General features: G+C 46.0%; 1 protein-coding gene across 1 annotated transcript; it reads left to right on the top strand.

The window, feature by feature from the left end:
• Window positions 1–26: 26 nt before the first annotated feature.
• LOC119405942 (E3 ubiquitin-protein ligase MARCHF9) lies at window positions 27–14,717 on the top strand. The gene is made up of 2 exons (XM_037672766.2): window positions 27–513; window positions 11,666–14,717. Exons 1-2 carry the CDS (start codon window positions 274–276, stop codon window positions 12,131–12,133), a joined length of 708 nt encoding a protein of 235 aa, XP_037528694.1. The 5' UTR covers window positions 27–273; the 3' UTR covers window positions 12,134–14,717.
• The last annotated feature ends 2,607 nt before the right edge of the window (window positions 14,718–17,324 follow it).

A 17,324-nucleotide genomic window follows, 5' to 3' on the forward strand; every position in this document is an offset into this window, starting at 1 on the left:
GTGCGCTCCCGCCTCCCATTGGCTGGCTCGCCGTGCGGTGCGAGCGCGGATTGTTGTCTAGCGCGCCGTCGTATCATACGTCTACCCCGCCGTCGCGTTGCGGTGCTGTACGTGCGGCCGAGGTAAACAAAGGGACCGACCCGGCGGCGTTCTTCCCCGGGACGCGCGCCTACTACTTGCTTGCGCTGCGGTACCGGTCGTGGGGGGGAGTTCCGTGGCTCCCGACGAACGCGAGCGGGACGTCGCGACTCGCTATGGTTTGTCCCGCGGGCCATGGACCAAGCGGGCGAGCCCGAGGTGCACCACGTCTGGGCGAAGGCGGTGACCGCGGACGCATCGTGCGACCAACAACTCATCGAGTCCTCCGCTGCAGTCGACGAGGTCCTCTTGCCTGTCGAGGATTGCGGGCCCTTTTGCAAGATCTGTCACATGCCGGCTCGAGACGATGACCCGCTCATATCGCCCTGCCGGTGCTCTGGCACTGTGCAGTACATCCACTGCGGCTGCCTCACGGTGAGCGGAGCACACAGCTGATCGCCAGCTGACCGCGCGCGGGTCTTTTCCTTGCGTGCGCGCGCGTCAAATTTTGTTGTGCTAGAATGAGGGATGCTTATCTGTCTCTTCCACCCGTATTTCGCAGTTTGCCCCCGCAGTAAAACTTGCCGCTATATAATCCGTTTATGAGGTCGCCTCAAAAAGGGAGCGATCGCGGTGCCGCACATGTAGTCTTCATTTCATCTAGTACGTGTGCGTGGATCGCGAGGTTACCAAAAGAGCAAAAATGAAGGACGGGTTCTTGGAAAAAGCTGCAGCTTCGCGTTTGTGTGTCCCGATTCGCACGAGCGCAGCCAGTAAATTGTAGACTACCGGTTTCTTTTTAACGCAGCAGCTGAATTCGCGATGTACGTGCACGTTTTAAAAGCGTCTAGAGTGCAGGTTCATTCTCTCGTGCCCCTCCGGCTTCGGAGTTTTTGCGTTAATTCGTCCGGTGCCGTTTGTGTGATATTCGTTAATGGCTTGTGGCTCTGTGATCAGCGTAAACGAAATAAAATGACGACGCGGCGCACGTCGGGCGTTGGTGCCCTGGTGAGGTTATTGCTCCCGTGGACGCCTAGCTCTTCGTCACCCCCGAATGGTGTCCCCTCGAATCCGGTCCGGATGTGTGGAATTAGCGCGGTATACATATCCAACGGGCAAAGGGAACACGCGAATGAATTTGAATTGCATGCTCTGCATGAGTGATTTCGCTCACATGCATGCTTGCGCCCCTGCGGAGCATTTGTACAGAGACACTTTTGCGGCCACCAGCACGTTGCGGACAGAAAATAAAATGCAGCTCGATTACCGTGACACCCGAGGATGTGCGTAGCACGGGCAAACCAGCGATTCCCTTGGCACCCGCGCGCTTGCCACCGCCTCGGCAATCTCGCGCTTGCCGAGGTGGTGGCGCCCTCTCTTGCGCGGCGCGGGTATCAGCCGGATGTTTCGGAAGCGTTTTTCGCGATTTTAGGTAAATTATTGCGATTATTCGTGGTTATTTCTGTAGTTTGTATTATATTAGAGCTTGTTAGTTTATTTTGCACTGGTGGTGAACATCGTTAGCCTTGTTTTTTGCCTGTACTGACTACTGCGTGACCATGCGACATGAGACAGTGGATGGACGACAATCCAAGCCCCTAAAGCTTAAAAAAAGGGTGCAAGGGAGGCAATTTTACGTCAACTGTAGAAAAATGTTACGTTCTCCCTTTAGCCATCTTTTGAAAGCTTGACTCGTTCCCTGCAAAAGAAGCTGAGAATTATTTTCCGCATTCATGTATGTGTTTGAAATGCGGGAGCTTTTACCAAACTTCATGAATTCACTCTGCATCTCTTATTTCCTTTCATCTTATCGTAGTTTAAGAAAAAGCAGATATTCTGCACAAGTCCTTCAATTGTGTGTCTTGATCACAGCCACAGTGAAAAAGAAAAGCATTGCACTCAAACAGTTTACTACACTAATTTCTCTCTCTAACCAGGAAAGACTGCAATATTGATCATATATTCAGTTCTTTCTAAAAAAAGAGTGCCTTAATTTAATATGGCTTTACAGTTATTTCTTATCTCGCCCACTACTCTGAATTATATGTTCATTATTCTGGGTGTATCTCTATCCATTGGCATGCCACCTACGGTTTCTTATCTTATAATAATAAATCGGTAATTAAACAGACCTTCTAGCTCAGCATGCAGCATCATGCCCTGATAAACTGCAGCGAGACGAAATTGGCACTCCATGTGCATCGCACGCAGTGCTTCTCTGTCGAACACAATGTGCTTTGCTGGAGAACTTGCACATGCGCCTTGTGAAATATCAAATAAAGAATAACACGCTGCAGATGTGTGCAGTGCTTAGTGATAACATACCACCAGTGAGGCAGTACAACTGTAGCACCTCTGATATGTAGCTGTAAATGCACAGTACAAACAAATACGTCAACATTTACGTCTCTGTTGTGTGGTTGCCATGCTGAAGCTGTGTGTTTCCTGCCCAGTACATTGACACATCCACATGTCACAACAGAAACACGCCTCATAGCTGTAAACAAGTTGGCTGAACAATAGGTGCCCCAGCAGTGTATCTCACAGGGAATGTCTGGAAGCGATTGTTTTGCTTTTAGTGTTTATTCTAGAATCTGAAAGGGAAAATGCTTACAAATGCTTGCAAAGCTCTGCTTCAGCTGATAAGTTGAAAGCCAGTGCAGTGTCAAGTATGCGTACAGGTAAGCCTTAAAGGAGGAAACACCAAGCGACACCTGGATATTACGTCGTACGGCTATACAGAGTAACAGCTAAATTGAATACTAAAGTAAATTTGAATAACAGTGAGAAGTTTATACAGATTGAATTCAATGCCATTTCTGCATCATTTCTTATTTCCTTCTGCAAAATTCATTGGCATAGCCAGACGGGTGAGCTGAACCCCTTCCCTCGAAAAAAATTTCTGGCCACGCCCTAAAAGCCATCATTTAGGCCCAATATGCCCAAACGAACATAGCTTTCCTAAAGGAATGCTTTATCGCACTTCTGTGTGCCAAGACAGTTGAACATCACATGGTATGTTGATGAGAAAGTGCAAGGACATTTGTATAGCAGAAAATTTTCAAAAGCATTAAGAAAACTCCAAACACAAGATGGAGTGCACTTCGTACAGTGCCTGTTGATACAAGCTTCTTTAAATGTCATCCCTGCTTCACTAATTTATTGCTTAATTATCTCGACTGGATAACGTTCAGATCTTCATTTACATAAGCTTTTGCTTTGTTTAACCTTTGGGAGCTTTATGTATGCTGAAAAGGAAAACCTTCTTGCTTTACTACGCGGAGTTGTTCGTCTACAAGGGAACAACAGTTCTTATCCCTCCCTCACAAAGCAACCCATAACATCATTCTGCATCACATACACGGTACAGTGATTAATGGTACTTGCCTCACAAAGACTAAGAATTGTTAAACAATAACCTAGCTATTTTTTTTGTGTGTGTTTTCCTGTGAAAACAAACACTTCATTTATAAGCCTTTCTGTTTTTTCCCCTTCCAAACTGTGTTTTGAGCTGCTGTTGTGTGTTTCTTAAAGAAAACTTGGAGACTATTTCTAGCGGCACATTTTCTATAGGTACACATGTGTCTAATTGCTAAAGATACAAGTTCCGTGGGAATATGTAGGGATTTTCTATTCAATTTTGTAATGCTGGAAGTTGGTTCTGTGTGTCATACACAATACACCGCCTAACATTCAACGTTTGAGCAATACAAAATTGGTAACAATTATTACTAATAACAAGGAACTTTATTGCTTTAGCGAGACAGGTAATATAATTTCCAGCTAAACTTAGAAAAAAATCTATCTTTAAACTTCGCTTCAGACACAAAGTGTCGGTCTGTTGGATGGATGCATTTGGTTTGTCTAGCAAAGAAATGATCCCCTCGAACAATTCCCCTTTCTTCATACAGCATATCATACAATATGCCTATTTGTAAGCTTCGAAGTAGAGAAAACAGCAGCAACAGAGTAATGTATACGAGTAATTAATGTAATAATTATGTGATAAATAGAGGCCGGACTTTTAGGCATTAAAAAAGCTTGTTTCAAATGCTCAACATAGCCAGGCAAAACAATGTTTTAGGCCTCCAATACCGTAAATATAGGCACAATAAATTTTTACATAAGTGCAAATAATTTCGAACGAAGATGCGTGCAACCTCTATCTATGACAGAAAAACAAAAATGTTATTGTTTAAGATGGCACAAAGACGCCAACAGTCGAACATAGCTGTGCAATTGTGCTTTATCCCGAACGGTTCGCAGAACATGGTCTCTCCCATGTTCTGCACGGTGAATCAAGTGTCCACTGTCAAATCAACACACTCCTGGGTGTCTTTTCGGCATGACTGAGAAGGGCAGAGCAGGAGCAGATAGCCAGATCGCTAACAGACGAGAAGGAAGAGGTTCCTTCTATTGGCCAGGTTGAATCGCATGGAGCCAATTTCTCCTCTGGCAATGAACACCTTAAAAATTAAATTACAAACAAAACAAAAGCTGCGTGCACATCTTATTTTTCCTTCTTTTTTTTCTCTTCATTCTCCTTTCAGTTGGCAGCTCTCTGCGGTTTTGCTTTCGCCAACCGCTCATGCCATGTCAGTGCGGCGGCGTGTGCTCGCTGGCGCATCCCACTTCGCTGCTGCTAGCGGTTGTTTCCGGGAGTTGGTTGAACTAGAGGACTAGGCTGAACCCGTAGAGTTCCGAACAGTGAATGTTGGGCGGTAACACGAATAACGGTCTCATACTGAGCCCGGGAGCGAAACTTGAGGCTAAATGGTGTTCATATAAGCGCCAGTTTTGAAAATAGGCATTTATAGGCATTTGTGAGCATTTAGGCACAAATGCCAAAATAGGCATTTATGGGCAGTATAAGAACACTATAAAAGCCCTTCTATTCCATGCTCATACATCAAAGTGGTGCAATAAGAGCGCAAGGAACATAGGCATTTACCTATAAATTCGGTCTCTAATTATTAAGCTAAGAACCACGGAAAACACAGAGCCATTGTATGAAAAATTGTCTAGGAGTAACACAGTGGTTGGCAGGCAGTAGTTGCAGGTTGATGGATGCAGAACAATGTACTATATATGTGCAAATACGACAACAAAATTCTGGAGCATTTGAAGCAGCCAAAATATGAAACACTGAGGAGTGAAGCAGCACACATAGAGACTGGACTAACAACTGTGGTTTATTGAAAACATACATCTCCTAGGAAAACCAGGTGGGCGTGCGCAGCTCAAGAGCATAAGAAACACCAAACAACATTGGTATAATAAAATAAATGATGTGGCTCAGTATGATACAGGCATTGGCCAGATCATTTATCTCGTTACCAATGTTATATTAATGAGAACTAACAGACAGCAATGCCAAGGAAAGTACAGGGGTGTTATTTGTAGTAATTAGAATATAAATGTGAAGAAAGTAAAGTGGACGAAAAGATGACTTGCCGCCGGCAGGGACCGAACCTGCGACCTTCGAATAACGCGTCCGATGCTCTACCACTGAGCTACGGCGGCGGTCATCTCCCCGTCCACTTTATAGGGTATATATGTCGATTGAAACTTAGGAGTGTCAGTCAGCGCCAGTCGCAGCCATGGCGGCGAGTGTGGAACACTCTTTTTTCTGCATTTTTTTTTTTTTGGCGTCACGTAGCACGTGATCTATTACGAGCAGGCAGCTGACCAATAATCCCTCGCATACTACCTGAAGGCATCATGTCTGCCAGAACGAGACCCTCGCTATGAATGAAGGAAAGATTACTTTTAAGGGCTCGTTTTCTTTGTTAGACACAATATTAATGAGAACTAACAGACAGCAATGCCAAGGAAAGTACAGGGGTGTTATTTGTAGTAATTAGAATATAAATGTGAAGAAAGTAAAGTGGACGAAAAGATGACTTGCCGCCGGCAGGGACCGAACCTGCGACCTTCGAATAACGCGTCCGATGCTCTACCACTGAGCTACGGCGGCGGTCATCTCCCCGTCCACTTTATAGGGTATATATGTCGATTGAAACTTAGGAGTGTCAGTCAGCGCCAGTCGCAGCCATGGCGGCGAGTGTGGAACACTCTTTTTTCTGCATTTTTTTTTTTTTGGCGTCACGTAGCACGTGATCTATTACGAGCAGGCAGCTGACCAATAATCCCTCGCATACTACCTGAAGGCATCATGTCTGCCAGAACGAGACCCTCGCTATGAATGAAGGAAAGATTACTTTTAAGGGCTCGTTTTTCTTTGTTAGACACAATATTAATGAGAACTAACAGACAGCAATGCCAAGGAAAGTACAGGGGTGTTATTTGTAGTAATTAGAATATAAATGTGAAGAAAGTAAAGTGGACGAAAAGATGACTTGCCGCCGGCAGGGACCGAACCTGCGACCTTCGAATAACGCGTCCGATGCTCTACCACTGAGCTACGGCGGCGGTCATCTCCCCGTCCACTTTATAGGGTATATATGTCGATTGAAACTTAGGAGTGTCAGTCAGCGCCAGTCGCAGCCATGGCGGCGAGTGTGGAACACTCTTTTTTCTGCATTTTTTTTTTTTTTTGGCGTCACGTAGCACGTGATCTATTACGAGCAGGCAGCTGACCAATAATCCCTCGCATACTACCTGAAGGCATCATGTCTGCCAGAACGAGACCCTCGCTATGAATGAAGGAAAGATTACTTTTAAGGGCTCGTTTTTCTTTGTTAGACACAATATTAATGAGAACTAACAGACAGCAATGCCAAGGAAAGTACAGGGGTGTTATTTGTAGTAATTAGAATATAAATGTGAAGAAAGTAAAGTGGACGAAAAGATGACTTGCCGCCGGCAGGGACCGAACCTGCGACCTTCGAATAACGCGTCCGATGCTCTACCACTGAGCTACGGCGGCGGTCATCTCCCCGTCCACTTTATAGGGTATATATGTCGATTGAAACTTAGGAGTGTCAGTCAGCGCCAGTCGCAGCCATGGCGGCGAGTGTGGAACACTCTTTTTTCTGCATTTTTTTTTTTTTTGGCGTCACGTAGCACGTGATCTATTACGAGCAGGCAGCTGACCAATAATCCCTCGCATACTACCTGAAGGCATCATGTCTGCCAGAACGAGACCCTCGCTATGAATGAAGGAAAGATTACTTTTAAGGGCTCGTTTTTCTTTGTTAGACACAATATTAATGAGAACTAACAGACAGCAATGCCAAGGAAAGTACAGGGGTGTTATTGTAGTAATTAGAATATAAATGTGAAGAAAGTAAAGTGGACGAAAAGATGACTTGCCGCCGGCAGGGACCGAACCTGCGACCTTCGAATAACGCGTCCGATGCTCTACCACTGAGCTACGGCGGCGGTCATCTCCCCGTCCACTTTATAGGGTATATATGTCGATTGAAACTTAGGAGTGTCAGTCAGCGCCAGTCGCAGCCATGGCGGCGAGTGTGGAACACTCTTTTTTCTGCATTTTTTTTTTTGGCGTCACGTAGCACGTGATCTATTACGAGCAGGCAGCTGACCAATAATCCCTCGCATACTACCTGAAGGCATCATGTCTGCCAGAACGAGACCCTCGCTATGAATGAAGGAAAGATTACTTTTAAGGGCTCATTTTTCTTTGTTAGACACAATATTAATGAGAACTAACAGACAGCAATGCCAAGGAAAGTACAGGGGTGTTATTTGTAGTAATTAGAATATAAATGTGAAGAAAGTAAAGTGGACGAAAAGATGACTTGCCGCCGGCAGGGACCGAACCTGCGACCTTCGAATAACGCGTCCGATGCTCTACCACTGAGCTACGGCGGCGGTCATCTCCCCGTCCACTTTATAGGGTATATATGTCGATTGAAACTTAGGAGTGTCAGTCAGCGCCAGTCGCAGCCATGGCGGCGAGTGTGGAACACTCTTTTTCTGCATTTTTTTTTTTTTGGCGTCACGTAGCACGTGATCTATTACGAGCAGGCAGCTGACCAATAATCCCTCGCATACTACCTGAAGGCATCATGTCTGCCAGAACGAGACCCTCGCTATGAATGAAGGAAAGATTACTTTTAAGGGCTCGTTTTTCTTTGTTAGACACAATATTAATGAGAACTAACAGACAGCAATGCCAAGGAAAGTACAGGGGTGTTATTTGTAGTAATTAGAATATAAATGTGAAGAAAGTAAAGTGGACGAAAAGATGACTTGCCGCCGGCAGGGACCGAACCTGCGACCTTCGAATAACGCGTCCGATGCTCTACCACTGAGCTACGGCGGCGGTCATCTCCCCGTCCACTTTATAGGGTATATATGTCGATTGAAACTTAGGAGTGTCAGTCAGCGCCAGTCGCAGCCATGGCGGCGAGTGTGGAACACTCTTTTTTCTGCATTTTTTTTTTTTTGGCGTCACGTAGCACGTGATCTATTACGAGCAGGCAGCTGACCAATAATCCCTCGCATACTACCTGAAGGCATCATGTCTGCCAGAACGAGACCCTCGCTATGAATGAAGGAAAGATTACTTTTAAGGGCTCGTTTTTCTTTGTTAGACACAATATTAATGAGAACTAACAGACAGCAATGCCAAGGAAAGTACAGGGGTGTTATTTGTAGTAATTAGAATATAAATGTGAAGAAAGTAAAGTGGACGAAAAGATGACTTGCCGCCGGCAGGGACCGAACCTGCGACCTTCGAATAACGCGTCCGATGCTCTACCACTGAGCTACGGCGGCGGTCATCTCCCCGTCCACTTTATAGGGTATATATGTCGATTGAAACTTAGGAGTGTCAGTCAGCGCCAGTCGCAGCCATGGCGGCGAGTGTGGAACACTCTTTTTTCTGCATTTTTTTTTTTTTTTTTTGGCGTCACGTAGCACGTGATCTATTACGAGCAGGCAGCTGACCAATAATCCCTCGCATACTACCTGAAGGCATCATGTCTGCCAGAACGAGACCCTCGCTATGAATGAAGGAAAGATTACTTTTAAGGGCTCGTTTTTCTTTGTTAGACACAATATTAATGAGAACTAACAGACAGCAATGCCAAGGAAAGTACAGGGGTGTTATTTGTAGTAATTAGAATATAAATGTGAAGAAAGTAAAGTGGACGAAAAGATGACTTGCCGCCGGCAGGGACCGAACCTGCGACCTTCGAATAACGCGTCCGATGCTCTACCACTGAGCTACGGCGGCGGTCATCTCCCCGTCCACTTTATAGGGTATATATGTCGATTGAAACTTAGGAGTGTCAGTCAGCGCCAGTCGCAGCCATGGCGGCGAGTGTGGAACACTCTTTTTTCTGCATTTTTTTTTTTTTGGCGTCACGTAGCACGTGATCTATTACGAGCAGGCAGCTGACCAATAATCCCTCGCATACTACCTGAAGGCATCATGTCTGCCAGAACGAGACCCTCGCTATGAATGAAGGAAAGATTACTTTTAAGGGCTCGTTTTTCTTTGTTAGACACAATATTAATGAGAACTAACAGACAGCAATGCCAAGGAAAGTACAGGGGTGTTATTTGTAGTAATTAGAATATAAATGTGAAGAAAGTAAAGTGGACGAAAAGATGACTTGCCGCCGGCAGGGACCGAACCTGCGACCTTCGAATAACGCGTCCGATGCTCTACCACTGAGCTACGGCGGCGGTCATCTCCCCGTCCACTGGCGCTGACTGACACTCCTAAGTTTCAATCGACATATATACCCTATAAAGTGGACGGGGAGATGACCGCCGCCGTAGCTCAGTGGTAGAGCATCGGACGCGTTATTCGAAGGTCGCAGGTTCGGTCCCTGCCGGCGGCAAGTCATCTTTTCGTCCACTTTACTTTCTTCACATTTATATTCTAATTACTACAAATAACACCCCTGTACTTTCCTTGGCATTGCTGTCTGTTAGTTCTCATTAATATTGTGTCTAACAAAGAAAAACGAGCCCTTAAAAGTAATCTTTCCTTCATTCATAGCGAGGGTCTCGTTCTGGCAGACATGATGCCTTCAGGTAGTATGCGAGGGATTATTGGTCAGCTGCCTGCTCGTAATAGATCACGTGCTACGTGACGCCAAAAAAAAAAAAATGCAGAAAAAAGAGTGTTCCACACTCGCCGCCATGGCTGCGACTGGCGCTGACTGACACTCCTAAGTTTCAATCGACATATATACCCTATAAAGTGGACGGGGAGATGACCGCCGCCGTAGCTCAGTGGTAGAGCATCGGACGCGTTATTCGAAGGTCGCAGGTTCGGTCCCTGCCGGCGGCAAGTCATCTTTTCGTCCACTTTACTTTCTTCACATTTATATTCTAATTACTACAAATAACACCCCTGTACTTTCCTTGGCATTGCTGTCTGTTAGTTCTCATTAATATTGTGTCTAACAAAGAAAAACGAGCCCTTAAAAGTAATCTTTCCTTCATTCATAGCGAGGGTCTCGTTCTGGCAGACATGATGCCTTCAGGTAGTATGCGAGGGATTATTGGTCAGCTGCCTGCTCGTAATAGATCACGTGCTACGTGACGCCAAAAAAAAAAAAAATGCAGAAAAAAGAGTGTTCCACACTCGCCGCCATGGCTGCGACTGGCGCTGACTGACACTCCTAAGTTTCAATCGACATATATACCCTATAAAGTGGACGGGGAGATGACCGCCGCCGTAGCTCAGTGGTAGAGCATCGGACGCGTTATTCGAAGGTCGCAGGTTCGGTCCCTGCCGGCGGCAAGTCATCTTTTCGTCCACTTTACTTTCTTCACATTTATATTCTAATTACTACAAATAACACCCCTGTACTTTCCTTGGCATTGCTGTCTGTTAGTTCTCATTAATATTGTGTCTAACAAAGAAAAACGAGCCCTTAAAAGTAATCTTTCCTTCATTCATAGCGAGGGTCTCGTTCTGGCAGACATGATGCCTTCAGGTAGTATGCGAGGGATTATTGGTCAGCTGCCTGCTCGTAATAGATCACGTGCTACGTGACGCCAAAAAAAAAAAAAATGCAGAAAAAGAGTGTTCCACACTCGCCGCCATGGCTGCGACTGGCGCTGACTGACACTCCTAAGTTTCAATCGACATATATACCCTATAAAGTGGACGGGGAGATGACCGCCGCCGTAGCTCAGTGGTAGAGCATCGGACGCGTTATTCGAAGGTCGCAGGTTCGGTCCCTGCCGGCGGCAAGTCATCTTTTCGTCCACTTTACTTTCTTCACATTTATATTCTAATTACTACAAATAACACCCCTGTACTTTCCTTGGCATTGCTGTCTGTTAGTTCTCATTAATATTGTGTCTAACAAAGAAAAACGAGCCCTTAAAAGTAATCTTTCCTTCTTACCAATGTTATATGGTGTTTGTTATGCTCTTGAGCTGCGCATGCCCGCCTGGTTTTCCGAGGAGATGATCGTTTTCAATAAAGCACAGTTAGTCCAGTCGCTGTGTGTGCTGATTCTCTTCTCAGTGTTTCGTCTTTTGGCTGGTTCAAATCCTCAAGGATATGTACCAACTGACCCAGATTGCAACTCTACTGCTGTGACAACAAAAAATGACAATATATACAGGCTCCGATGGGGTCCTGCAACACTTCAACAATAGACAGATGTTCATTGTTTGTTGCGTGCAGCGCTGGCTGGAGATACTGAGCAAGAAGTCCCGGAAACCGCCAAGCTGTGAGCTCTGCCAGTACCAGTACCAGTGGCACAAGAAGTTCCGCGCCGGCGGTTCGTGGCGCCTCCCGCCATGCTCGCCGCGCGACAAGGTCCTCCACAGCGTCTTCCTGCTGGCAGTGGTCGTCATGGTGGCCTGCGCCACCGTCACCATCGTCTGCTTCCGCCAGGATCCACCGGCGTCGTCTTCTTCTCCTTCTTCTTCTTCGACGACGACGATGACGGGTCGTCGAAGCGACCTGACCCACTCGGAGCTGGTGACGCTGGTGTGCGGGGTGCTCTTTTTTCTGGCCTTCTTTGTGGCCATGTATGTGGAGGTCACCGCCCGCAGCACCCTCTACAGGCTGCTCCTGCGGTTCGTCTATCTCAACCAGCAGTGGTACATAGACGAGTACGACGCGAAGCGCGGACCGGTGGCCGTCTGATCTGACCTCTTGTCTCGGAGTAGTACGCTTGCAACGAAGCTTGCGGCGGGGGGGGGGAGGCTTCCTCTTGATCTCTGCGAGTGTGGCATCTCGCACACAAACACACACTAACACAAACTCTCTTTCCTGTGTGTTATGGTATTACGTGCCGTTTGCATTTGAAAATGACAAAGCCGTTTCACCATTACCTGCGGTATAAGGCAGTGTGTGCCTGTTTTTGTATTGTACTTGTCATGTTTGTGCCATCTGCTGCCTCTTTTTACGTTGGAAGACATTCTACAGCCAAGCAGTCTTAGCATTGCCCGAAATGCAACGTGACGCGTGTTTGTTTCTGAAAGGTGTCTACGACGTTTGTGTTTCTCGCTCGTCTTTAGTGTCACGCCGTGAATGTTACACGAGCTGCAGTCCCGAGCACATCCGTTAATTGCCAAGGGCTGGCCCTGTACATCTTACAATCACAGCTCTAGGGACAGTTTGCTGACACATGCAAATACGCATGTGTTGTTTTCTGGTTAATTAATGGGCTTAAACACTCCAGGCTCAGGCTCCAGGCATAGGCTTGGTGTCAGGAGATGCACAATTGCACAGGTTATGCTGCATCGATTCATCATAAAGGTGTGTTGCTTTTCTTACCTCAAGTGCAAGCTGCCGTTGAAGCCCAAAACTGGCACTTACTTTATCCCACCTAACTCCATAATGCTTCAGTGTTCGTTAAGTAGTCGTCCGCTCTACCACGCCATCAATCATGGTAATATGGCTAAAAAATTAGCAATGTTGTTTTATCTTGATGAAAAAAAGACAAATTGCACATTAAGGGCAGCATGCCCAAGGAGGCCTTTCTAGATGGCACTTATTTGCACTGGAAAATTAGAAAATACAAATCAGCAACAAGTGGGTAAAAAAAAAGGGGGGGGGGATGGGTTGGAGAGGACATTTGATAAACGCTTTGTTCGGAAAAGGCCGCTTATGCATTCCATACTGTACTACATGGATTGCAGCTGGCTTTGAGAAGGCACACTTGTCGTGTGGCACACAAACTGTCTCGTTGTGTAAGCAGCTGAAGACCTTTGGCATATTTTTGATTGATTGATTTATTCATTGATTGACCAGGCATCCAGTGACAGCGGAACCAAAGCGAATGTTTGTGTTCGGGCAACAGTGTGCCTTCCAACAGTTCACCTTTTTTTCAGTTTCATGCGCTGCCCTTTGCCGTTGTGGTAGTGGGGGGTGGAGCTTTGCGGGGTGATTAGGGACAGCCGGAATCACCAGAAAGCAAAGCCTCCGAGATCGAAAGACGTGCAGGAAGCCTAGCACAGCGTTTCGAGACTCTCCCACTAGGGGAAGGGTGCGTGCGCCGTAGCACCATGGAAAAGGCAGATTGAGCCCATGCACGCAGCAGTCACTGACTTTTGGCTGGCAACTAGACGTGCTTGCACAGGTGTAAGCATTTGCATGTTGCTACCTTTCAAGGCAGCTGCTTTGACAGTGCTGGCACTGGCACACCTGTTCTGCTCTCAGAGCTGAAGGACTAATGCATCACGCTGCACAACTTCTTTTTTTGAGTTCTTCGACGAAGAGAGCCCAGATTCACGAATCTCCAATGCTTGGAAAGAAGAGTGAAACAGAAAATGGAGGCATCGAGCTCAATGCGTCAATGCAAGAAAATGCTTTAGGAGTGACAACTGGCCCCGAGATGCACAGTCACACATAGGCCCGGTGATTTTATTTATACATCATTATGTTCTCTTTTGAGTGCACGTAGACAAAATGCGAAGGCTATTAACAGAACTGCTTGTATAGATCTGATGTTTTCTCATCATTGTGAAGACGGATATTGAATATTTTTTGACGTGCTGCTTTTTGTTGTGAATTTCTGTTTAGTCGTAATTTAACTGTTCGAGTCTCTGAAACACTTCGTGGCGAAGCAAACACACTGCGAAGAAGCTTGCAAAGGTGTGATGGGCCCAGAAAACGTAGTTAAATCCTTGTGTTCCTGACTTGGTGCGTTGTTTGCATTCCAGTATCATTGAATACTTATCGAGTCATTTACAAAGCCAAGTATGCAGCGATGTGGAAGACAAGTCTCTTATGTCATGGCCTCAGTCGCGTGTATGCAACAGCACGGAACGCTGTGCCAATGCGAGCGCCTGTGCCGTGATGGTCTGTCTCGCATCAGTCTGTCAAGACGTCTATACGAGAACTGCTCTCAGACTATGTCACGTGATTGGCCAGGGGTGGACCAATCACGTGAGATCGGCCAACTGGCTGGGAGATGAGCAAGTCGAAGTTCTTCGGTCGCTCAAAAGGAGGGAGCTGCTAGCTTCATGTTACGAGATGGCCGAGATCTACATTGCGACCTTCGGCAGCGACTCTCTCAGCATAAGGTTAACCAATCCTTTTGAATCGAAAGTGTCGGATGCGACCTCAAGAGCGAGAAACACATTGCAGCCATGTTTTGAGCACCTATTAAAACTAATTAAACAAACATCAGTCAAGTAGGCTTAACATTTGTGATGTAGGCTTAATCAAGGAAGTATGACACATTAGACTTAACCAATAAACCAATAAAATCATCTGCCACTTCCAAGAGTGAGCCCTGATGGACAAGGCGAAAGGACTCTGAAACATTAGGCTGAGTTGAATGAACCAAATTTATTGGGGTCTAATTAGTCTTAATTAATTAGATGATCAGTCATCACAGTTATGAGCCTGACTCGCGCAGTCTGTTTGCTCGGCGAGGGTTAGAGATGCTCCACGCAATCTTGATTGACCACCTCACTAATGTGTGGTGTGAGACGCACATCAAGGCCTGACCGAGCCACAGGGCACATCCTACAAAATGGTTGACAAAACTGGTTGTTTTGCTCAGACGGCATGTGCGGCATTCTGTGATTCGTACCCACTTCAGCTGGTTTGACCTGTCAAACCAGCTTCCAGTATAGTGGTTATTCCCGAAAAAAAAAAAAAAACGATCTTTTGGCAGTACAACCCTGGAGTTTTGAAAAATGTCATTCTCAATCCGTGGTTTGCTTTGTGATGCTTTTCGTGCCATTCCAAAATGATTGTTACTTCTGCCGCAATGACCAAAAGAATGGCTGTCATGCCCGTACTGATTCTGCTGAGCTTTACATCTGCCACTTGAGCAAATGCGCCCTGTTCCTGTGTTGAAAAGAATGGAATTTGCTGAAAAGCGTTGATTGTTTTTTTTTTTTTTTATGGTGCTGGCACCTAGCGGTATTACGTTTTGCAAGGAGCACACCGGGATTCGCCCCCAGTCAACTGGAAGCTGAGATTTGGCTTGAATGTCATGAACCCGAATAAAAAAATAAAACCTTCTACAAAAAGGAGGTAACGGTTCGAGTTAAGAGCTGTATGGGATGAATATGATATCGGAGCATAAGTTTAGTTAACATGAGGGCAAATGAACTCTCAGGATAGTTCGTGAATGTTAATTTAACGAGTCCATTGGAAGGGTAGACTGTTTTTTTGCGAACAGCTTGGATTGTTACGGCACCTGGCGGATCAGCTCTCATCCACGTACTTCTTTCTTTGTGGCATCTGTGATCCGCTTCGGCAGTGCGCCTAAATTAATCGAACGAGGTCATTGAAAACGGAGTCTTCTTTCACTCTAATCACAGTCTTCTATCATTCTAATATCTATTTACCCAGGTGAACCAAAAATTCACCAAAGGCTAGGGGCTAGTGCCATTTTTTCACCATCTCATCTACATAAACTTAACTGAATAACTTGGTGCTTAAAAGAGATAGTAAGCTGCCTTTTGGTGCGATAACGAGCACAAGGGTGACATAGCGAGGTCAACAGAGGATGAAATTAAGTAGTTAGGTCAAGAAATAGGTTAGCAAGGCAACACTGGGAAAAGCACATGCCCTGATGAATTCAAGTGAAATGCCGGTGCACGTCAGGTTCCTTTTCTTTAGCTGAAGGTTGAAAGCCTGTCTGATCTGTTGTACGGCGAACTGTTGCTCTTTTGCTGCGTTTTTACCTGAAGGAATCTTTCAAGCTATGTTCCTACTATAGTGCCTTTAACATCCTTGCATCTGATACCACTATCGCTGCCGTTCGGCCTGAAAGTTACAAGTGGTTGTTTTGTTATTTGAATTCTTGGGGAAATGCTGGCATCGCCTTGAATTTTGCAAATACAGATTTTCCAGGCAAGAAACATGATGCATTGCAGCAGGAGCTGTCGTGCAGAGCTGACAGTCGCATTGCCTTCTGGTCTACTTCACGTCTTGATGAGAAAGTGAAACCACAGAAGACAGGTAGATTGGGTGAGTTGGTGGGTCTCCCATGATAAATGTACAGCAGCGCTTCATGCACGGGACTAGCAGGAAGACAGCAGTTCGTCACGGAGAGGTGTGATCTGTAACCAGTGCTCAGTAATGCCTGACCACTGGAATTCATGTTGGATGAATAACACACAGGGCGTTTTCTCGCCAAGCTTGCGCAGCCGAGGTGCCAATCCACACTGCATTTTGTTGCTCAAGTAGTTAGCCTTACTATCAGGGCACTCTGTGTCAACTTGTGACACTGTCGAATTACGTCACGTCAACTTGAGCCGATCGGAGAGACAATCCCGGCGTAGCTCCTAGCCGTTGTGCCGGTAAAGTTTGTACATCAGTAATCCCGGTGTGATCGGCTGCCAATCAAAGGCGATGAGTCATAGAATTCAAGAACAAGGTAGAATTCGACAATGTTTAAAGTGGCATCCCCGATCAACGTGATACAATCAGTAAAAAACTGCTGACACATCATAAAAATGAGCAGGCACTAGTCTAGCTCAGCACTGAGCATTGTACTTGGGTGAGTTTGTGTACGATAAAGGCAGCTTACTCGTATGTACAGTCTTGGAAATCGTGCCAGCAGTTGATGCCCTCTTGTATTGCCATTCCTTGATCACGTGCCGACTTGCTGCAGAAGGGTGCCTAACATGCTGCCATCCAGTAGGCCCATTTTGGGACCAGCATTTTGTCTTAACACTATATCTACATGCCTGTGAGGTGGTTTGAAGCTTTAGTCTGTTGTTTGTAAGTGCAAAGCAGCTGTATTTGGAATCGGCACTCTGCGCTGGTCTGCGGAACTGAGACAAGAAAATGAGCTGGGTGATTTCATGTTGTATTGGCAGTACTGTAGTGTGGGAAGAAGATGAAAGGATCTCGATGTGGCACGTGG

This window comes from Rhipicephalus sanguineus, chromosome 9, assembly GCF_013339695.2.
Source record: "Rhipicephalus sanguineus isolate Rsan-2018 chromosome 9, BIME_Rsan_1.4, whole genome shotgun sequence".
In the NCBI taxonomy this organism is placed as follows: Eukaryota; Metazoa; Arthropoda; class Arachnida; order Ixodida; family Ixodidae; genus Rhipicephalus; species Rhipicephalus sanguineus.

What these genes read in the sequence shown, in the direction of transcription:
- LOC119405942 (XM_037672766.2), top strand. Translation starts at nt 274, where the DNA reads ATGGACCAAGCGGGCGAGCCCGAGGTGCACCACGTCTGGGCGAAGGCG. An exon ending in TCCACTGCGGCTGCCTCACG is followed by an intron (nt 514 to 11,665) that starts GTGAGCGGAGCA and finishes TGTTGCGTGCAG; the next exon opens with CGCTGGCTGGAGATACTGAG.